The sequence below is a fragment of the Equus przewalskii genome, chromosome 5 (genome assembly GCF_037783145.1).
Source record: "Equus przewalskii isolate Varuska chromosome 5, EquPr2, whole genome shotgun sequence".
In the NCBI taxonomy this organism is placed as follows: Eukaryota; Metazoa; Chordata; class Mammalia; order Perissodactyla; family Equidae; genus Equus; species Equus przewalskii.
In genome coordinates this window covers 56,790,775-56,813,783 of record NC_091835.1, presented here as the reverse complement: position 1 = coordinate 56,813,783, position 23,009 = coordinate 56,790,775, and the positions used below count along the sequence as shown (strand labels likewise).

General features: G+C 40.4%; 1 protein-coding gene across 6 annotated transcripts in view; it reads left to right on the top strand.

Annotated features, from left to right (window-relative positions):
- The window catches only part of DENND5B (DENN domain containing 5B), a 179,044-nt gene that overhangs the window by 65,795 nt on the left and 90,240 nt on the right, over positions 1 to 23,009 (top strand). For 3 of the 6 annotated variants that reach the window (XM_070621003.1, XM_070621001.1, XM_070620999.1), the window contains exons 2-3: positions 11,155 to 11,220; positions 14,055 to 14,164. In XM_070621003.1, the coding sequence (XP_070477104.1) occupies positions 11,155 to 11,220; positions 14,055 to 14,164 (176 nt within the window). The remainder of the gene's footprint in view (positions 1 to 11,154; positions 11,221 to 14,054; positions 14,165 to 23,009) is intronic. The other 3 variants (XM_070621004.1, XM_070621002.1, XM_070621000.1) reach the window with 1 other exon arrangement.

Below are 23,009 nucleotides of genomic sequence, written 5' to 3'. Positions count from 1 at the left end.
AAATAACCAAGTGGACTACATCAAACTAAAAAGCTTCTGCATGGAAAAAGAAACCATCAACAAAACAAAAGACAACCTACCAATTGGGAGAAAATGTTTGCAAATCATTTATCTAATAAGGGGTTAATATCCAAAATACATAAAGCACTTGTGCAACTTAACAACAAAAAACACCCTGACTTGAAAATGGACAGAGGATCTAAACAGACATCTTTCCAAAAAAGATATACAGATGGCCCACATCATTAATTATTAGGGAAATGCAAATCAAAACCATAGATATCACCTCACATGAGTCAGAATGGCTATCATTAAAAAGACTAGAGGGGCCGGCCTGGTGGTGCAGCAGTTAAGTTCACACGTTCCGCTTCAGCGGCCTGGGGTTCGCCGGTTCGGATCCGGGGTGCAGACATGGCCCCGCTTGGCATGCTATGCTGTGGTAGGCGTCCCACATGTAAAGTAGAGGAAGATGGGCACGGATGTTAGCTCAGGGCCAGTCTTCCTCAGCAAAAAGAGGAGGATTGGCAGCAGTTAGCTCAGGGCTAATCTTCCTCAAAAAAAAAAAAAAAAAAAGGACAAGAAATAAGTATTGGAGAAGATGTGGAGAAAAGGGGAACCCTCGTACTCTGCTGGTGGAAATGTAAACTGGTGCACCCACTGTGGAAAACAGTATGGAGATTCCTCAAGAAATTAATAAGAGAACTATGATCCAGCTATCCCACTTCTGAGTATGTATGCAAAGAACATGAAAACACTAATTTGAAAAGATATTGCACCCCTATGTTCACTGTAGAATTATCTACAATAGGCAAGACTTGGAAACAACGTAAGTGCCCACCTAAGGATGAATGGGTAAAGAAGATGTGGTATATAAACACAGTGGAATACTGCTCAGCCATGAAAAAAGATGAAACCTTGCCATTTCTGACAACATGGATGGACCTTGAGAGTATTATGCTAAGTGAAATAAGTCCGACAGAGGGAGACAGATACTGTATGATTTCACTCATATGTGGAAGTTTAAAAAACAGCAACAAACAAACAAACACATAGATACAGAGAATAGATTCGTGATTACCAGAGGGGAAGGCAGGTGGGAGGAAGGCAAAAGGGGTAAAGAAAGACATTTGTACCGTGATGGTGATGGAAACTAGACTTTGGGTGGTGAACGTGATGTAGTCTATACAGAAGTTGAAATATAATGATATACGCCTGAAATTTATATAATGTTGTAAACCATCGTTACGTCAATAAAAAAAAATTTTGGGGGGGTGATAGTAATGACAGCAAAAAGTAGTGAATGGAGATAGAGGGAAAGGTCTCCCTTAGCTCTGCAAATACCTGCTTCTTTGAGTCATGGAGCAGAAAAATTCCAGTTTGAATCATCTTAGAACTCTAGCTCTACAGTATTACTTGTCAGCTATAAATATTTTAATGGTAGGTGACTTTCTTTTGTTCCTGAAGGCAAAGGGTGACTCTCTTGGAGTCTCTTTAGCAGAGAATAAGTTCTCTAGCAATAAGGGAAGACTTGTTTCATATTGTATTATAAAATCCAATGCGAATGATAACATTAATATGCTTTCCCAGAAATACATTGGATAAACGATTCTCATAGAAGATAGACATCTAATAATACTACCAATAATGCATTGTTATTGTAGTAATCTGTATTTTATATATGAGGAAATCTTTGCTTAAAGAAATTGTGCTATGCCCTAGGCTACTAGACCCCAGGATGTTCAACCAGAACTAGAACCTTGTTTTTTGGGGTATAATGTTTATTTGAAAATCACTTATATGTTCTTCAGAATAATAAAAATAATTTACTAAGCACTGGTGAACACATGGTACTTATTTGATTATTAACCTAAAAATTATGGACCCTTTCCCTTAGAGAGGTTCATGATATCAGTTACAATACTTCAGTGACTTTTTAATGCTTTTTCTTGTTTCATATTTTGTTACAGAAAGGATAGTATGACAGGCTTTGGTTAGGAGCATAGTGCTTTGTTTATTCCTCGTTATCAGAGGACTATAGATCCTGGATTCTAAGATTATTTTTGCAAGTAAGTAATCTACCGTTGTGTTGTGCTTGGTGTTAGGATGCACAGTGCCTAATAGGAATTTGTCTGGTCCTTGTTCTGAGTTCCTGGCACTGAACTTCTAGAACCCTGGAAATTTCCCAGGTAATAGGAGTGTTACCCTAATGAGGTAACTAATGATGGGCCCCTGGATAACTTCAGCACAGGCGCTAGTCACCACAAGGACTTTGAACCCACCTGGCGTCTGGAGAGGAGAGAGGGTTAGAGATTGAGTCCAGTCACATGGCCAGTGACTGATCAACCATGCTTGTGTAATGGAGCCTCAGTGAAACCTCTATAGACACCAAGACTTACTTAGAGCTTCCTGGTTGATAAACACATTGTTGTGTGTATGGGTGGAGGAGGGGAGTGACACCCTGATTCCACAAGGAGAGAGCATGAAAGTTCCCTCCCACACCTCCCCTGTGTGTGTCTTCCTTTGTCTGATCCTTCTGATTTGTATCCCCTGCAATAAAACTATAGTCACAAGTATAGCGCTTTCCTGAGCTCTGTGAGTTTGTTCTAGTAAGTTATCTCAACTGAGGGGGTTGTGGGAACCCCCAAACGTATAGCCAGTGTGTGAGAAGTGCAGGTGGCCTAGGGACTTCTGAAGTCAGGGCATTCTTCTTGGGGACTGTGCCCTTGAATGGGTGGCAACTGCAGTACCTCCAGTTGGTGTTGAAATAAAGTAACTGTGTTGTGTGTTATTCTCGTGAATTAACTTTGATAATTGAAGTGTGTTTAGTGTTAGCTAAATACAGTATGGCTCTTTAATTTTGGTAGAATCAAGAAGGAAGTATATTGTGAATCTCTTAGAATTTCAAAACTCAGAGGATTGATGTTGATGTACTTTTATTAAGGTCTTCATCAAAATGAACTTTGAAGTTTCCCGGGGTTCGAGTTTCTTTATTGATGAACGTTCCTCAGTAGGGTCTGTGAATTTTCAGAGATCCCTTCAGCTTCTTTTGCTTGATTCTCTTCATGACCAGCAGCTGCACCTGCAGGATCGCTGACTGGATTTAGAGATGTGTATTTAGAAAGGCTAACAGGCCCATAGTGGGTTAAAACCTGTTGTTTTGATTAGTAGCTCGGTAGTGGGTAGATGGCTTCTTCTGTGAAAGGTAGAGCCCATCCATAAAAAATGGGCAAATTCTGTCCCATACTGTAGAACTATGCTCGTCTTGTATTTGAAAACAATAACAGGCAATATGGAGAATTAGCAAGGAAGAGAAGGCACAAATATAGTCAGGGGTTAGCCTTATAGTCAAAAGGTCAAAACTAACACGTGAAAACTCGGGCTATCCAGAAACACATAAATAGCTAACTGCTGTAACAACAACCCGAAACTTATCAGTGGCTTGAGACAATAAAGTTTATTTTTCATTCATGTTTAGTCTAATGTAGGCCAAGAGGAGGAGGGGCTCTATTTTGCAGAGACAGTCAATGGCCCAAGTTTCTTCCATTTGGTGACTTTCCCACCTTTAAGACCTCATTTCCTTTTGCATTTAGCTAATGGATGGCAGGAAAAAAACCCAGATTGTGTGGCTCAGCCTGGAGGTGACACATGTCACTTCTCCTCACATTTCATTGGCAAGAGCTAGTCTTTTGGCCCCCACTCAGATGCAAGGATGTTGGGAAGGAGAGGAGAGCGTGAATATTGGTGAGCACCTGCCCGCTGTCACAGATCCAGAATCAGTGAGTGCTGTGCCCTGGTGCTAAGGTAGTTGGCATGGCTTATCCCAGTGAGAATGGTTTGGGACCATTTCAAGGAGTGCCAGAGGGAGAAAAGATTCAGTGGAGAGAATGCAGTTTCTTGTGGGTTCAGTGTCTCATGTAAAGTCTTATGAGGATCAAGTAGGTAAGCTGTGTGCTGAGGATAGGAAGCATGGTTACCTGGGGGGTACAGCCTATATCAGCCATCATGTAGTATGGAATGGGCAGAGTCAGCTCTCTGTGGTAGAATTAGGAACGCAAGGTAGGAGCATGAGGGATCCTCAGAGGACTGGACCATACTAGTCATATTGGGAGCATCCATCACGGTGCCTGGCAGTGTAGGCTCACTGGAAATATTACTTGAATGAATTAATATCTCCTATCTTTAAAAAACAAAATAAAAACCCTTCCCTCGACCCCATATTCTCCTCCAGTATTATTCATTTCTCATCTTTCCAGCAAAACTCTTCAGAAGACTTATTTGTGCTCTCTGCCTCCACATTCTCTCTTCCCGTTCTTTCTTGGAACAACTCCAAACAGATTTTCACCCCTAGCAGTCCACAGAAATCTCTTTGTCAAGGTCACAGTGACTTCCATGTTGTCAGCTCCCTCCTTGTTAAAGCGTTTTCTTTACATGGCTTTTATGAATGCCCATGCTTCTGCTTTTTCTCTTACCTCGCGCCTGGTTTTTCTCACCTTTTTGCCAGTTCCTCATCCTCTTCCAACCTCTTAGTGTTCCATGAGGCCCTTAGGGCTCCGACTCAGCCGTCCTCTCTTCACGTACATTCATTTCCTAGTGATCTTATCCAGCCCTGTGACATTAAACACCATCTATTTGATGGACCCCTGAATTTCTCTCACTTTTCCCCTGAATTTTAAATTCATGTATCTAAATGCTTACTCAAAAATTTCACTTGGGTATCTAATAGGCATCTCAGATTTAATGAATCCAAAACTGAATTCTTTATTCCAGACCCCTGACCCCCTCTCCATCCCTGAAAAACCCCTTCCTTCTCCATTTTTCCTCCTTTCAGTAAATAGCTGCCCTGTTCATCCAGGTGGTCAGAACAAAAACTGTGGTATTGTGATATCCTTCTTGACTACTCCTTTCTCCCACATCGAATCTGTCAGCAAATCATATCTTTTATGCCTTTAACATACATCTAGAATTGTATCACTCTCACCAGCCTACCACTATTTCCCTAATCCATGCTACCATCATCTCTTGCCTAGATTATTCCAGAAGCCTCCTAACTGGTCTATTTGTTTCCACTCTTATCCACTACAGTCTATTCTCTCAGCTGCCAGGGTGGCCCCTTTTAAAACAAAGTCAATTCTCTGTTTAAAACGCTCCAGTTACTTCCCACGATACTTACAATAAAATCTGAAGTTCTCACCGTGGCCCAGAAGGGCTCTTGTCTCTGGCTCCTGTGACCTCTCCTTCTACCACCTCACTCAGATGCATCAATGTCCTGGCCTCCTTGCTGCATCTCAGCCGTGAGAAGCTCACTTCCACATCAGGGATTCTGCGCTTGCTCTTTCCCCTGCCTGAAGTACTCTCTCCTAAGATGACCTCAGATGGGGAATTAAGCGCACAGTCTCTGGAGTCAGACTGCTTAGGTTTGAATTGCTAGTTGTCTGATCTTGCGTAAGTTATTTAGCCTTTTTGTGCCTCAGTTTCTACATCTATAAAATGAGAATAATAATAGGACCTACGTCATGAGTAGTGATGATGATGAGATGAGTTAACATATGTTGGGCAGTTGGATTAACACCTGCCCTGTAGTAAGTCCTGTGTGTTAACTGTGATGGTGATTATTACTTTGTCAGGTTTCTACTTATATGTCACCTGCTCAGAGATGATTTAAACAGTGGTAAGATCATCAGACTGGAGAATGACTACGCGGCCTCCTTGGGGGATCTGCTTCCAAAAGGACAGCCTTCTATGATGTAGAGACAGCCCGTGTACAGTAAATGTTTTTCTGTGACGTTCGCAGAAGTGCCCTTTCATTTTAGGTACTGCCCTGTAGCCCCCACCCCCACCCCCTTTTCTCTTTCCCTAGGCAATCTCTCTTGTAGGACCCACTGCTGCCCAGTATTGCCTCTCCCAGCTCCAGATCCTCCCAATTCAGGCTGGGTCTTCAGAGATAGACAGTTGGGGACCTGTGGGGTTAGACATAGAAAGGAGAAGAGTTCCCTCACTGCCACCTCCTCCCTGCCTATTGGCCTCAGCCTGGATTTCATAGGCAGCATCTATACCTCTCCATTTTCTCCTCTCACCTTTATCAGAATACTGGGGAAGATTTATTGGCTCTGAATATTCTGTCCACCATTTATTACCTCTGTCTGTGTGTGAGTGCATGTGTTTTAACGTTGCCTTTAGAGAGGAAAAGAACAAAATGACAAAAGGGACAGGGCAGAAGAGATTGCCTTTTTAAACTTCCCATCTGTTGTCATTGTTCCTATCAGCAGAATTTCTTTAAAACCTTTAGACTTCTGTGGTATCCTTCAGGGACAGGAGGATAGGGAAATATTGGGAGACTTGGCCTTGTTTTGTGGAGGAATACCTTTGTCAGAAATAGCCTATGGTGGAAATGGATAATGAGGGAGGGAGCTCACGGGGGCTCTAGGAGTGGGAAGGGTCAGAGAGGGGATGAGTGAAGAAACACATAACAGGGCCGCTCAGGCTGAGAAAGAGCTCCATGGTTCACACATCTCACGAGTCCCTCTCTACTTGCTACTCCATGCACAGGCTATAGAAATCCTCACCAGTGGCTTGGAGCTGAGAGTAGGGTCCCTACTCCCAGTGCCAATTGAGAGGTGATCCGGAGCCACCAAAAGGCCGGATCTCATGCTCCCAGCCACAGTGAGAAGAGCTGTGTTCTCACATCATCTACAAACATAGTAGCAGGCTGTCTGTGTATTATGTTAAACATAATATACATGTTATACACGTGTAATCATGTTATACGTGATCTTTTTAAGTGCAGTCATGTGTCATTTAACGATAGGACACATTCTGAGAAATGTGTCTTTAGGCAATTTATTCATTGTGTGAATATCATAGCGTGTGCTTGTCCAAACCTAGATGGTATAGCCTACTGCACACCTAGGCTGTACGGGATAGCCTATTGCTCCTAGGCTACAAACCTGTACAGCATGTTACTGTACTGAATACTGTAGGCGATTGTAACACAGTGGTATTTGTGCAACATATCTAAACATAGAAAAGGTACAGTAAAAATATGGTATAAAAGAAAAAAATGGTGCACCACTATAGGGCACTTACCATGAAAGGAGCTTGCAGCGCTGGAGCTTGCCCTGGGTGAGTGAGTGAGTGAGTGGTGAGTGGGCGCGATGGCCTAGGACATTACTGTACACTTCTGTAGACTTTATACACACTGTACACTCAGGCTACACTAAATTTATTAAAAAATTTTTCCCTTCAATAATAAATTAAGCTTAGCTTACTGTAACTTTTTTACTTTATAAACATTTTAGTTTTTTTAAACTTTTTAACTCTTTTGTAATAACGCTTAGCTTAAACACTTAGCTTAAAACATGCTAGAATGTATATGGGCATTCTAGAAAGATTGAGCTCCAAAAATTTCAAAACAGTTTTAAGGTGAGTGTTAACAAAAGTTACCAAGAGTTAAGAATACGTTGTATAGGGGCTGGCCCCGTGGCCGAGTGGTTGAGTTCTCGCGCTCCACTGCAGGCAGCCCAGTGTTTCGTTGGTTCGAATCCTGGGCGCAGACATGGTACTGCTCATCGGACCACGCTGGGGCAGCGTCCCACATGCCATAACTAGAAGGACCCACAACCAAGAATATACATCTATGTACCGGGGGGCTTTGGGGAGAAAAGGGAAAAAAATTAAAAATCTTAAAAAAAAAAAAAGAGTACATTGTATAGCTGTACTAAAATATTTTCTTTTTTTATATTCTTATTCTATAAGCGTTTTCTATTTTCAAATTTTTCTTCTTACTTTTTAAATTTTTTTTGTTAAAAACTAGGAAACAAATATACACATTAGCCTAGGCCTGCATAGGGTCAGGATCCTCACTATCAGTGGCTTCCACTTCTACGTCTTGTCCCACTGGAAGGACTTCAGGGGCGATAGCGTGTGTGCAGCTATCTGTCATCTCCTCTGATAACAATGCATTCTTCTGGAATACCTCCTGATGGACCTGAAGGTTTGTTTACAAACCAGCATCACCACGCACACGTGAATGATGCTTTGGACTATGACATTATGATGGCTACAGTGTCACTTGGCGATAGGAATTTTTCAGCTGCATTATGGGACCACTGTCTTTAAAGATTTTATTTTTCCTTTTTCTCCCCAAACCCCCCAGTACATAGTTATATATTTTTAGCTGTGGGTCCCTCTTGTTGTGGTATGTGGGACGCCACCTCAGTGTGGCCTGATGAGCAGTGCCATGTCCCAGCCCAGGATTCAAACTGGCGAAACCCTGGGCTGCCAAAGCAGAGGGCACAAACTTAACCACTTGGCCACGGGGCCAGCCCCCAGGACCACTGTCTTTATATGCCATCCATCGTTGACCGAAATGTCGTTATGCGGCAAATGACTGGATGTGCTATAAAGTAGACTTTGAAATTCAAATTTGGTCTAATGGTGATTCACATTATAGCTTTGCATGAAGCAGATGCACTTATTTCACTGGAAATTCACTGAATTATTTAGACCATAGTTAATTGGACTTTGGTAATCTGGAAGCAATGAAAATAATTGAACCTCTAAATCTATTAAAATGATTTTTACTTATGTACAATTCTCTGTGTAACTGGTCAGAGTAAATTGACCTGGAATAGCTTCCATTTTTTTTTTCTTTTTCTCTGATAAAACTAGAAACAAGGGCTGTATGAGGTAATTGTAACTATTGGAAAATACTCCTAGTAATACCCAGAACACGCCCGAATTTCCACTTTAATCGGAGCAGAACAGACTTTAGATAGGAGTTAGGCAGAATTGTTAGACCAGTTAATGGATTAATTTCCCTACTTTATGCTTCATTTTGGTGAGAGTGATAGTCAGTGTTAGTTGTAAAATTCGTGCTTGCTTTTCCAAACGGGAGATTTTTGTGTCCTGGTCTGCTACTGCTCTACTCTGTTCTACTCTGCTCTCATGAGTGGTTGTTATTCCTGTAAACTAGAAAGAGGAAATATCTGTAGCATATACTTAATGAGTGAGGTCTGCTTCTCGAATTCTTTCCAGCTGCTCTCAGTTGTAATAATCCTTTGCCTCCCAGAAGTGTGCAGTGTCCTGGAGGAGAGTGCTGACTGTGTGCTCGCTGGGGCACCCTCAACCCGGGCCTTGCACACTGGATGTAGGTGTGGGGGCTGTTTGGGGCCGTTTATCCCTCATGATGGATGTCAGTTCACAGTCCTGGCTGTCCCTAAAGATCCAAATAACTTCCTTGGTGATTTCAAGGTACCCTTAGTCATTTATAATGAATCGGTTCCTTTGTTCCTTCAGTTCAGGAGTTCCACAGGCAGCTTTCCCAGCCCTTGGTTTTTGTTATTGTTTTTGTAGACGGAGGGCGTAGAGAGTTTGTGCAAACCTTGTTGGGGATCTAGAACTCTCACAGTATCTGCGGGTAAATAGCCCTGTAGAGTAGCCGCTCAGCCTTTGTTACTCCCCCGGGATCCTTCCTTCCTTTGAGGAGTGGACAGGAAGCTTCCCTGGCCATGAGGACCCTACATTATCATTATCTGACTCTTTAAAGCAAAGACTCTGACATCTCTTTAAAGAGGTCTGAAAGTTGTAGACATCTGGGTAACCCATAGAAGACATCCGGAAGCTTTAACAGTTTTCAGAGTTGCTAAGTTACAGAGCTATAGTGTGGATTTATTAATAGCCTATGTCCTCATTGTAGTAAACTTCCCTCCAGGAGTTGACACTTCCTAGTTAATAGTGCTTAAGAGGATAGTTGATTAAATGGAATCTCAGTACAGAGCAAACTTCAGCTTAGGTTTGCCTAGTGATTTACAAAAGGTAGACTACTTAGAAGAGTGGGTATAATGTATGCTTTTGTCCTTAAGTATTGAAATGTAGTTTTTAAAACAGACTTGATTTTTAGAGCAGTTTTAGATTTACAGAAAAATTGAGAAGATAATATAGAGTTCTCGTATACCCTCCACCCCGTCCCCACACACAGTTTTCCCTATCATCAACGTCTTATAGTAGTCCAATGCATGTGTTACCATTGATGACTCAATATTGATACATTGTTGTTAACCAAAGTCTATACCCTATTCATATTTCCTTAGTGTTTACTTAATGTCCTTTCTCTGTTGGAGGATCCCATCTGGGACACCACGTTACATTCACTTGTCACGTCTCCTTCGGCTCCTCTTGGCTGTGACAGTTTCTCAGACTTTCCTTATTTTTGACGACCATGACAGTTTTGACAGGTGTTCGTCAATTATAGTGTAGGTTGCTCCTCTTGGAATTTGTCTGATTTTTCTCCTCTTTAGACTGGGGTTATAGGATCATATGGTAAGACTATGTTTAGTCTCATAAGAAACTGCCAAACTGTCTTCCAAAGTGGCTGTACCATTTTGCATTCCCAGCAGTGGTTTTTGAAAATTCTGTCACTTCACATCCTTGTCTGCATTTGGTATAGTCAGTTTTTTGCACTTCAGTCATTCTGATAGTAATGCAGAGGTTGGGATGTAATTTTTGAAGTTGGTCATTTAGTCTTACTATCATATTTTATTATATCTGACTACAGAAACATTTCTCCTGATATTTCTCTTCAAATTAGCATTAAGAAAAGAATATGTGGGGGCCAGCCCGGTGCCGCAGCAGATAAGTTCGCACATTCTGCTTAGGTGGCCTGGGGGTCGCCAGTGCAGAGCCCGGGTGCGGACGTGGCACCGTTTGGCAAGCCATGCTGTGGCAGGCGTCCCACATATAAAGTAGAGGAAGATGGGCACAGATGTGTTAGCTCAGGGCCAGTCTTCCTCAGCAAAAAGAGGAAGATTGGCAGCAGATGTTAGCTCAGGGCTAATCTTCCTCAAGCAAAAAAAAGAAAAATAGAAAAAAGAATATGTGTGCTTTTTCCCATATGAATAACTGTTACAGGTGTTTAAAGAGCATTTCACTTATTACATTAAAATACAATTCTGTTCTCTTTGCTTTCTTTTTTACTAGTATTTTATAAGCTACATACTATTGGTGTTAAGCTACATTCCATTGATGTTAATGTCTCACGTTTAATTGCTTTGGTTTAATTTTTTCTTCTCATTTTCCATTCTTCAAAGTCATTTTTGCTTTTTTGTTTGTCTGCGTTTGTGTGTCATAAAGCTTTTTTGTCTCTGTTACATTATGTAGTTTTGTACCAATGGCTCGAAGCAGATCGTCATGGCAAGAGCCAAGATGCTGCCAATACGACTTCAGGTAAAAAGAAAAATAAAAGCTGAGGTGTTCGAAATCATTATTTTTATTCACCCCAAGCCCATCATGATTGTTTCTTTATTCATTTTTGCTTGGGCAAAAAAATAGATAATTTCTCTTCTCTCATCTACATCTTAATTTTGATGAAGACCTCATTTGCTTCAAGCCTTGAAAAAATTATTCCTAGTCTTTAAGCTCTCTTGGCAGATATGGCCTGTTTTCTTAGGAGGAAAGGTTTAATTGCAGCTTAAATTTAGTAGGAGGTTACTTGGCCCTATTACTTGGAATTAAGTCCACATGTAGTTGTAGTGGGGGACATTAATATTTGCACAAATTTACAATCCTTGTTCATTTCAAGATAATGATTACAAGGTGGATTTTAATTAAAGTATGCTTATGTATAATTTTCATTTCCTGGGAATCCAAATTCTTGGACTGATTCATTTCTCCTGGTAAGTCCTAGCAGGAAATTCTAAGTTAGAGATTTATAAAACATGGGTTCAAAATGAGATGAGCAGGTTGCCGCTCCATCTCACATCTACAGAAGGCATCTCTAAGATTCTCTTCTTTGGCAGGGTACTAGCTGCGTCCACTCGTTCATTCTAAATCCTTAACAGTGTTATCAGAATTTCTACAAAGTTGGTTCTTCCTCTGATTTCCTTCAAAATATTTGCCAAGACAGCTGCATATATAACTGTGATCTTTCCTATCGCCCCCTTTTTTGTCAGTCTAATAAGAAGTGGTGGTAGTGGTGGTGGTTCTGTTTTTCTTTTGTTAGATTTGTGTTTCTGTTTCATGGATTTTTTCCGTTCTTTCTTTTTGTGAAATTTTTTCTCTCCAGGGGTGGTTTTCCTTCTCTCTCTTCTGGTTGATTCATTGTGCCTCAAGAGGGTGTGGTGTTCCTTAGTTAAGAGAACAATTATGTCGAAAATGGCACTGTCATGACTTTTCTGATTTATCTCCTGTCCCATTAATAACTTGATATATGAATGAAGATAGTGTTACTATTTTAACCAAACTCAGGCAGGAATTCATTAAAAGGTAAGTGTTGCAAGGAATTATAGCCCATGTTATGTACTGTTTCTTCTGCCCCTGCAGTGTTTCATATTTTATTTTACATTTATGGATGATAAAAGTAAGCAATTCTGGTATTTGAGGGTGGGTGAAGGAGAGGGTTTCTTGATGGCTATATATTATCTGAGGATATCCTGTTCTGTGTCAATAGCACAGTCAGCAGCATGGACCTTTAGAACCAGAAGGGAAGTTTTGCTTTGTTTTTTTCTCTGACTTAAAGTCAAGCGAAAAGTAACCTTTTTTTTTTTTAATGAAGAAAGGCTAATCTAAAAATTCTTGTTGTTTGCATGAGAATCTAGTGTCAGCTTAAAGATATCACATACCCTTCCTAAAATCACCCATCCTGGATCTTGACTCTCTTCTTCAGACACATTGATGGTTTCACATTTTTCCATTGACTTTTTGGTGTTTACATACCTGGAAGCATGGTGCAAAAATTGGTAAACTTTCCTCAAGGACACCTTTGACAGTTTTTCTTCTAGAAGTGGAAGCTCTCTACTCTTGTCTGTTAGAAGATGGAAATATGGGGTAGAAAGATAAACAGGATGAAGTATTTGCCTAAGTAAGTAAGAGGAATCCGAAGGAAAAAAGAGCTTGAATTAGAAACAGTAGGTTAGTTGCTGCAGCAAATCTGTTGAAATTATGTGCCTTTATTCAGAAAAACTCCTGTATATTTTATTTTGCAGTCTCGAACAAGATTTTCGAGTGCGACTTTTCCCTCCTTCTCTGATCTGTTAGGTTTTGCACTAAAAGATGTTTTAGTATTCATCTTTTCATATTTTTACCAAAAAAATGGAAACTGGGTCTAACTAGATATCCAAGTGTGACTCATGAATTGCTTTACGATATTTTTACTTGTACAAATACTGGTAAGTGGCATGTATCTTTTGATATGACAGCTCGTGTTTTGCACTTGATTAGAACTTAAAAAGTAGAAAAAAACACAGGAGACAGAATGATATTTCTCCGAGGTCTTCTAATTCCCCAATCTCAGCTTTTTGACGTTGAGAATTTAAGATCCGTCCACATTAAAATCTTTTATGAAATGAAGCATTTGCAGGGGACAGGTCTCATGGGAGTTCATTTTTGGTCAAGGAGTTAAAAAACTGAGCTGACAGCTGTTATTGAATTTTCTAATATGTACTAGTTAAAGTGTAGCCTACTTTTATCTTTCCAGAATTTTGACAGGTGGTGAATTTGGCTTAGACTAGCTTGTTTCTTTTCAGAGGTTAGTGTGTTTCCTGTGTTCTGTCTACTAAACTAGACAACTCAGTAATGACATTTCTGATTCTGTTACTTGTAACAGCCCGGAGACACAGTCATGTTTATCAGAGGTTTTTGTGGAAATTCAAGCAAAATTGCCTCCTTTCAGCCCCGCAGCACTGAGTCTATCCCTGTACAAACTTTCGGGATCATAAGAAGTATGATTAGCTTAATTCAAGATGTTTCTTTAGTGAATTAAATGTTTCCAACTAGACTTTTTTTATCACCGCATATTGAAATGAGGACAGTAATTGGGTTACAGCAAGGACTGTTTTAGCTTATTGTGGTTTTTAGTATCAGTGTCCAGCCAGGATTTTAAAATTCAGATTCTGAAGTTTTAAGTACAAATCTCTTACTAACAGTTCCTTTTCAGTTATCCATTGAGAACTTGACAACTCAGACTGTTAGATTTCAGTCAATACATCCACAAACTAAAAGCGACTATGAGAGGCTTTTGAAAAAAATTTGCATATTAACTAATTATGAATTATTTGTTGTAGGTGAAAATTTTGACCAGAGTCCTTTGAGAAGAACATTCAAATCCAAAGTTCTGGCCCACTACCCTCAGAATATAGAATGGAACCCTTTTGATCAAGATGCAGTGAACATGGTAGGTGTTTTTCTCTTCCTCTTTAGCCTGCTTTTTGTTTGTTATTAAGATGACACTAGTGACTATATTTTGAATGTCTACATTATTTCGTTTAACTTAACCCTTTAAATAAACAATTCTATAAGAGAATCTTATCCTCATTTTACAGATGTGGAAAATGAAGCCCAGAGAGGTTAAGTAACTTGCTTAGGGTCCCCACAGCTAATAAGTGTAGACAGCAGACCCTCAAAGCCCGTTTTCTTTTCCTACTATTAAGCTGTGTTGTGAGTGTGCATTAATCAATACATAGATACTTTGATAATCAGTGATATTACTTTGTTTGCCCGGGGAGGAGCCTGATAGAAGGAGCATGATTATAGTTTTCACATTTCAAGGAATGTTGTATGATGGGCCTGTAATTTATCACATTCACAAAGTAAAGAGGGAAAGGAACTTCAATCATTTAGACATTAGTAGGATTTGTTTATAAGGAATTTGAATTAATGTGATGAGTTACCATGGTGATTTTAAGTCCCTTCAGAGATTCTTAGAAATATAGTAGGTCATAGTTTTCATTTAGGAAGGGTCCTGCCTAGAAGGTCCTGGATGATATTTTGGGCCTCCATGAACTCTGTGATTATAAAAATAAGAGAACCCCCAAGTGAGCAAATCGGAGATCAGGCATGACAGGCACAGAAATGACTAAAGTGGACGGAGACGCTGATAGGTGTCATTCTTTTTGAGTATTTTAAAGGTAGAGCCAAAAAACCCCTTTCTGAGGTGATAGTGTAAGGGAAGGAAATGAATGTTTAGTAGGTGCCTGCCACATACTTCATGTATGTTACTTTCACATGCGCGCTGGCATGTGCCCAGTGAGGATTCTTATTCGTATTTCACAGTTACTTGCCCGACGTTCAGCAGGGAGCCTCAGAGATTGAATGCAGGTCATTTTTCCTCTCTGGCTCACTTTTTTTCCCACCTGCATGCTGCCTCCCTCATGGAAAAACTGTAACTTAGTTTTGACCTGCTCCAAAATGACCTGGCTCACACTGGACCCTTTGTGGTATTTCTGTGTCACAGGAAACCCTTTCCAGTCTGGGCTTGCTCCAGGGAGGGAGTAGCATGGTACTTCTAAGGACAAATGCCTAAGCATTTGGCGCTTTGACTTGGGTTCTTCACAGAGCACAAGGTGGTTATTTCTCTCAACTGTTATCCACCCAATACCAAATTAATCAGAGATGCCATTTTGCTGGCAGTTAGTGCTGTGAAGACAGCACCATAGATATTACATGGAACACAACTGTTAGTTATATTTACGAGACTTGGAGGAGCACGGACGAGCTTCTGACGAAAATAGTCAGCAGTGACAAAAAATAATTTATCAGCTGCTGTGCCAGCAAATGAATGGAAAGATATGAAAGAAAGAGTGTCTAAATGAAGCAATGGAAAAATGGATAAGAATGTCAGTAGATTATAACATTTTGTCTTCCTAACTTAGTAAGATATTTCAAAGTATAAATTATTCTGTGAGAAATCAGAAGGGTGTTCAAAACTAGGTTCTTATGACATTATGAATCCACAGCCATGTGGAACAAAATGCCACACTGGATGTTTTTTCTTTCTTTTAATCATTTGAATGGATGAATAGTGAAATATCTCTGATAGCTTTTGTCTCCATCTACAAAACGTTCATCTTTAAAGCAATTATCAGCTTCCTTGATCTGCCTTTGATATGTTCTTTACTCCTTGCCTCTGAGGTTATTTTATGTAAGCAGCAAGTTTCTGTCTGAAGAATAAAACATAGGCTTGTGTTTTGATGGTTAAGCACCACAGAGCATTTTGTTTACTGCTGCAAATCTGAAAGGATTTGCTGGCACTCCTTGAAAATCTCTGAAAAGCATCCCATTAAACTAGTCTGCATTTGGGTCATAGATTTACTGCCCTTAATTTCCTCTTTGATTTATTAGTAAGTGCATTTGTATGAAACTATAATTTATTCTCACCTAAAGGTAGAAAGCTTTGTTCTTGCCTTTAGCAAACTCCCACTCCCGCACATCCTTGCCTTCTGTAATACCACTCATTCCACTAACAACCAAAGTGGTACTCTGAGTAAGGCTCGTTAATTTCACACAGAAGTTAAGTCCCCCAAAGCAATGAACTTTGTTAAATAAAATTCCATGTGTATGAGTGCAGTGCAAATATAATAGAAAATAGATATAAGTGACAGGTGAAATTATTTCTGAATTAATTGCTTTTTATGTCTCTTTTGGTTGCTGATTCAGAGATTTTTTTTATGGGAAAAAAAACCAGAAGTCTCATAAAACAGAGAGAACAATACAACAAACAATCATATACCTGTGACCCAGAACTAACACGTGTCCGCATTGACAAATTTGCTTCAGATCCATACCTTTCCTCTTAAATGAAACAAAGCATCACAAGTAGAGCTGAAGTTCCCCTGCCTGTCCCCCCCATTTCAGATATCTTGGAGATAATCTGCATATTGGCATTTATTACTATTTATGTAATGTTCTAGTAGATAGATCTTATCCTTACAAATGGAGTGAACCCAGGAATCGATAGGAAGAAAATATGGTCAATACCTTTTTTTTTGGTGAGGAAGATTGGCCCTGAGCTGACATCTGTGCCAGTCTTCCTCTATTTTGTGTGTGGGATACTGCCACAGCATGGCTTGGTGAGTGGTGTGTAGGTCCACGCCTGGGATCTGAACCCGTGAACCTCAGGCCACCAAAGCAGAGTGTGAGAACTTAACCACTATACCACCAGGCCAGCCCCTGGTCAATACCTTTTTAAGCAAGTTATATGAAATAAGATTCTATTTTGTATTTATGCCCTAAATGAAACATCTCATATATGATATTTCAGGTAGTAGAAGAGTAATAACTATTATAAATCTCTTTATAATCTCTAAAGCTCTAACTTTACAATTTTCTATTTACTTTGATCACAGAGAAGGGTGGAGTAGAATGATGAGCAAAGAGTAAAGGAAAAGATTAGCTGAAAAAAACCTATTCACATGCCCATCTTGCAAGATTCAAAGGAAAAGGGGCACTGTGTACTTTGTACAGACTCAGCAAGTACTTGAACTTGAAATGGATAACTCTTAGTTACATTAATAGGTTTGACATTAAAATGAAAGCCCTCATTTTGACCCGAGTTTGAGTTCATGTCTCATAATAAAATCATGAGAATTGGGGCTCTAATCCAGCCATTACTGGGGAAGCCCAATTGTTTTCTTAACATCTCAGTTAGAATATTTCGCTGGTGTTTCAAACTCAGCGTGTCCCAAACTGAATTCACAATCTTCCCACCAACCTTGGTCAGTGAATGGGACAACCATCTACCTAGCTGCCTAAACCAAAAATCTAGCATCATCCTTGAAAGTTCTCACCTTCTCACCCCCTCCCATATGCAGTCAGTTGTCTGTCTGCTTCTCTCTGTCTCTACACATCCACCTTAGTCCAAACCACCAAGCTCTCCTACCTGGACTCCTGCAGCGCCTGTCTAACTGGCTTCACACTTCGGCTTCAGCTTACACTGTCACTTCCCTTCGAAAGGCTCTTCCACTTCTCCTTTACCTAGTGAATTCTTCTTATTGACCCTTCAGATTTCATTTTAAACATGATTTTCTCAGAGAAGCCATCCCTGACCACCACCTTTCCAACATTCATTCAGATCCCCCTAGGTTCTTGTAGCACCTTGTACCTCTTTGTATTACTGTCACAATTGCAATGGATTAATTATGCGGCTAGCTGTCAGGTCTGTGTCCTGCTATAATGTAAGCACCATTAGGACAGGAACATGGCTATAGCCCCAGCTTTGCACCTAGTAGAGGTTCAAATCACTGAAAAAATGAAGCAATATTTGCCTGCTTACAATACTTCCCTTCCCCATCCTGTCGATTCAGGTGTCACCTCCACTGTGAAACCGTCTCTTAAGCAAGAGTTGTTAGGTGCTGTCTCATCTGTATTCCTACAGCATCTTGAACACGCTCCAGAGTGGCACTGATCACATTGTTTTGTAACCAATGCTTTATATGTCTGTCTTTCCTATTAGACTGTAAGCTCCCTGAAGTAAGGGATTATTTTCAGATTGGTCTTTTGAGATACCAAGATCTAATGCAATATATGACAGGAAATAAATGTTTACTAAAAGAAGAAAGGGCGCCGGCCCCGTGGCCAAGTGGTTAAGTTTGCGAGCTCCACTGCAGGCGGCCCAGGGTTTCATTGGTTCGAATCCTGGGCGTGGACATGGCACCACTCATCGAGCCACTCTGAGGCGGCGTCCCACACGCCACAGCTGGAGGGACCCACAACTAAGAATACACAACTATGTACCTGGGGGCTTTGGGGAGAAAAAGGGGAAAAGAAAATAAAAGAAGAAAGCAGAAAGAGAGATGGAAGGAAGGGCAAACTGACCAACTCTTGGAGAGTTTTCTGAATAATTTCTTTTTTATTTGTGTAATAAGAGAGAGGGCATGGGAGTCATAGACTATAGAAAATGGAACAGGGAATTGTTAAAATTCTAGCCGAACTGCCCAAAAGAGTCCAGAGAGATAAGAAGGACATTTGGTCCCTGAAACCAGGAGAGCTACACAGCACGTGAGCCCACTGTAGCTAAACTAATCTGCTTAGCAGTGGTGATCTGGTCAACAGTGACAACTCTAAATGTCTAGTTGTTCTGTTGTGGGAGAGCGGGGTGGGAAGGGGATAATGCTAGTAAACAGCAATATTCGGGAATAACAAGAGATTGCTGAATGCCATGGTGAGCAAATCTTGATTTATATCTCAGGTTTTCTGAAAAATAAACCTGACAAGTCATACAACGATTCTCACTTTTAAAAAATGAAAAAGCAATAGCATTTTCCACCTCATGCTTTCCCAGATTAGAAATTTAATTCTCACTTTTTTGATTTGTAGGAAGAGAATTTAAGAATTCTTACATCTGTCATCTGTAGCATAGAAAGTCATTCTTCACTTTGAGCACAACTTTTGGCAAGCTTTTCCTGTAAATGTTTGAATGCGTGCTCAAGAAAGCTACGAACCCGTAAGGGAATATTTGGCAGCTGTCCAGAAGCAGTTGGAGCTGTAATTTTGTGGTTTATGATGTCAGGAAAGCCTATCAATTAAATTCAATCTTTATGTTGACTCTGGAGGTCACTGTGTTTCTGTTTTGCCTATTTGATGTAAAAAGAGAACTGCAGACTGAATCGAGAGACGAGGTGAATCTGACCCTGTCCTCCCAGCTGTTGTTTCTGTTTGTTTTCTTGTTCATTCATTCAACGAATACTTACGTGCCATGCACTGTGCTAAATAAGTCTGAGCTTAGCCTGGAGTAAGAGTAATTCAAACCATCCTTCCTACAGTTTTTATTGACTATAGTAAATGTGTCAGGTGAGTTTTCATTCATAATATCAGCACAGGATCTCACTGACTTGTTATGATGAAAGCAGCCTGAATGTGAAGGCATGATTATGAGAAGATCCTGCCCCATCCTTTCCTTATACACTTATTCCCAAGATTAGGAATAAGCAATTTTTTCCCCTAGCAAATCCAGGTATTCCTGTGTTTACCTAGGTCAATATCTTATTCTACCCAAATTTACACAGTAATTTAATTATTGTCAATATATATAAAAAGAAGCAGAGCTCCCTTAGTTCTTTCCAAGTCTCATATTCACTGATAGGAAATATAAAGACATTTTCACTGGCGTACTAATGCTGAGCTTCATGGTTTTTGCTTTTTATCCTTATCAATCGCAATTCTATTATGGTGACAAATAGTATATTTTTTAATGTGTGGTACTCTTGAATGTTTCTTGTTCCCAGTCCTTGAGTAGTTTGCAATCTAGAGATCAGATGTAATTAGAGAAACTAGTAATGTGTGTCAGTATACATCGTACATATGTATAAAGTGGTGCAAGATTTTAATTGCTTCCTTCAGTAAAGACTTTTAAGAGGAGAAGTAACATTTTAATGACATTTATAGGATGAAAACACTATTTTTTATGGGAAGGTAAAGGAAGGCCTCTTTAAGGTAGTGTTTATATGCTGGCTTAAAGGAAGTACAGGAGTGTTCCCGTTATCTCTTGCTGCGTAGACGATCCTAATACTACTCACAAAGGGCCAGACAGTCAACAGTGGAGGCGCTGTGGGCCATACGGTTTCTGTCACAGTCGCTCAGCTCTGCTGTGGTAGTGCGAAAGCAGCCATAGGCAATGCCTAAATGGATGAGCCTGATTATGTTCCAGTACAATTTTATTTAAAGAAACGAGTTGCAGATTGGGGCTGTAGTTTGGTGACTCTTGTTTTAAAACAACAAAGTCATGATTTAGCTTACAAATCTATGGTTTGAGTAGAGTTTGGCAGAGTAGCCCATCTCCGCTCTACCGGATGTCACTTAGGGCGATTTGAAGGCTCAGGACTAGGAATCGTCTGAGGCTCACTCACTCACAGGTTTGTCTGCTGGGCTAGGAAAACAGCTGGAGCTCCCTCTTTGTCTGTGCGATCTTTCCATGTGGGCTCTCCAGCATGACAGCTTCAGGTTAGCCAGACTTCTTATATGCTGGATCAGGGCTCTCAGGGTATGTGACCAGAGAGAGAGAGAGGTGGAAGATGTAATGCCTTTTTTAGTCTTGCTTCAGAAGTCACTCAGTGTCACTTGCTACCTCCATTGCATTTAACTTCACTGGGCTAGGGATAGGCAAAACCATGGCCCTCAGGCCAAATCCAGCTGACTGCCTACTTTATAAATAAAGTTTTATTGGAACAAAGTCATGCCCATTCCTTTGTGCTGTCAGTGGCTGCTTTCATGCTACAGTGGTAGAGTTGAGTAGTTGTGACAAAGACTGTATGGGCTGCAGAGTCTAAAATATTTATTATCTGACTCTTTCCAGAGCCAGAACAAGTTTGTGGATCCCCGGTGTAGGCACTCTCAGCGGCCCAGCCAGGCTCTTGATGGGAGAGTGGCAAGGTTCTGGAAGAGCATGTGGAAGTAGATATTGTTTTGGAGCCATTTTTAGAAAATACAATTTATCACAGGGAGTGAATCCTGTGGATACTTAGGGGAAGATTGTTCCAACGAGAGGGAACAGCAAATTTTGGCAAGAGCCTACTAGGTGTGTTCACAGAACAGCAATGTGGCCGGTGTTTCTGGAGCAGAGTAGGTGAGCCAAAGAGTAGTGGGAGATGAAGCCCGAGAAGTTGCTGGGTCCAGGTCATTGTAGGGCCTTATGCATAAGGATTTTGGCCTTTAGTCTGATGAAAGGCCATTGGAGGGTTTTGAGAAGAGTGACAAGATCTAACATTTTTTAAGGATCATTTTGGCTACTGTATGGGGAATAGATTATGGGGGACAAGGGCAAAAGCAGGGAGACTGGTTAGCAAGATATATTAAATAGCCATCCAGGCAGAGAAGAATGTGGCTGAGATTAGAGTAGGAAGAGCAAAGATGGGAAGAAGTAATTTGTTTCTGAATATATTTTTGAAGGTTGAACTGATGATCTTTGTTGATGGATTGGATATGGGATCAGAGAGAAAGGTGTCTCCAAGGCCCTCAGGCATTCCTCCTGCCTCCTTGGAACCCCTTTGGAAACCACTACCCTTCAGTGCAGGAAAGTTGATGTGCCCCATTGTCCTCCTCAGACTGGTTTTTTTGAAGAAGAAGAAGATTAGCCCTGAGCTAACGTCCCCTGCCAATCCTCTTTTTTTGCTGAGGAAGACTGGCCCTGAGCTAACACCCGTGCCCATCTTCCTTTACTTTATATGTGGAATGCCTGCCACAGCATGGCTTGACAAGCAAGTGCATAGGTCCGCACCTGGGATCCGAACTAGTGAACCCTGGGCTGCTGAAGCGGAACGTGTGAACTTAACCGCTGTGCCACCAGGCCGTCTCAGACGTCTAACATGACTTACTAAGGCCCTTTGTGACCCGGCCCCTAATTGTTTCTCCTACATTCTTTCATCTCCATCCACCTTGCATTCTGTTCCCCACCCACAATGAATGTGTTTCGTTTCCTCAAACTCTCATGTTCTGTCTTCTGGGCTTTTGCACTGTCCTGTCTCCCTTCTCATCATCTCACTAACACCATACTCATCCTCAAGTTTTGGCCTTCATTTTGGTTCTGTTACCTTCCTCTTTTTTCATTTATATCCTCCTGCTGTGGATAGCAGCCTGTATTTACCCTATTTTAGCATTTCCCATACATTATGATTTTTTAACCATCTGTCATCCCTGCTAGACTGGAAGCTCCAAAGGAACAGGGACCATGTCTGTCTTTCTCATCGTGGTGTCAACATCACAGGGCCCAGCTCATGAAGGCACTTAATAGGTGTTTGCTGACAGTTTGAATGAAGGACCTGTAGTTTTTAAGGTGAATTGTGTTTTCTTGGTAATGTGAGAATTTGGGGGAACTTCTAAATTTTACACCAGCTCGATTATTAAATCTGAAAAAAAAATGTAAAGTGTGGTAAATTATTTCTATGCAGAAAGCATGTTGTAATACAACAGTAGAAAGGAATATATAAAAATTAATAATTATTATGTTAGAATAGTTGAGTTACAAGTTTTATTTTCCTTAGTATATTTCAAATTTTCTGTAATTTGTTTCTTTCATTTTAAATGTTTTGAGAAAAATCAGTTCTAATTTCTTCTGCATTTTAAGTGTCTTAAATATAGATAGTATCTTTAACTCGTCAGCTAATTTTATTCCCAAGTTTGACTATATCCTAGGTAGTTCCCAAGACCTAGAGCATAATCTCTACTGGAAATAATCTAAAACTTCTACATTTATGCTTCAGTAAATCAAAAATCATTCCATTTTCAAAGTTTATTTTTCTAGAAGTATC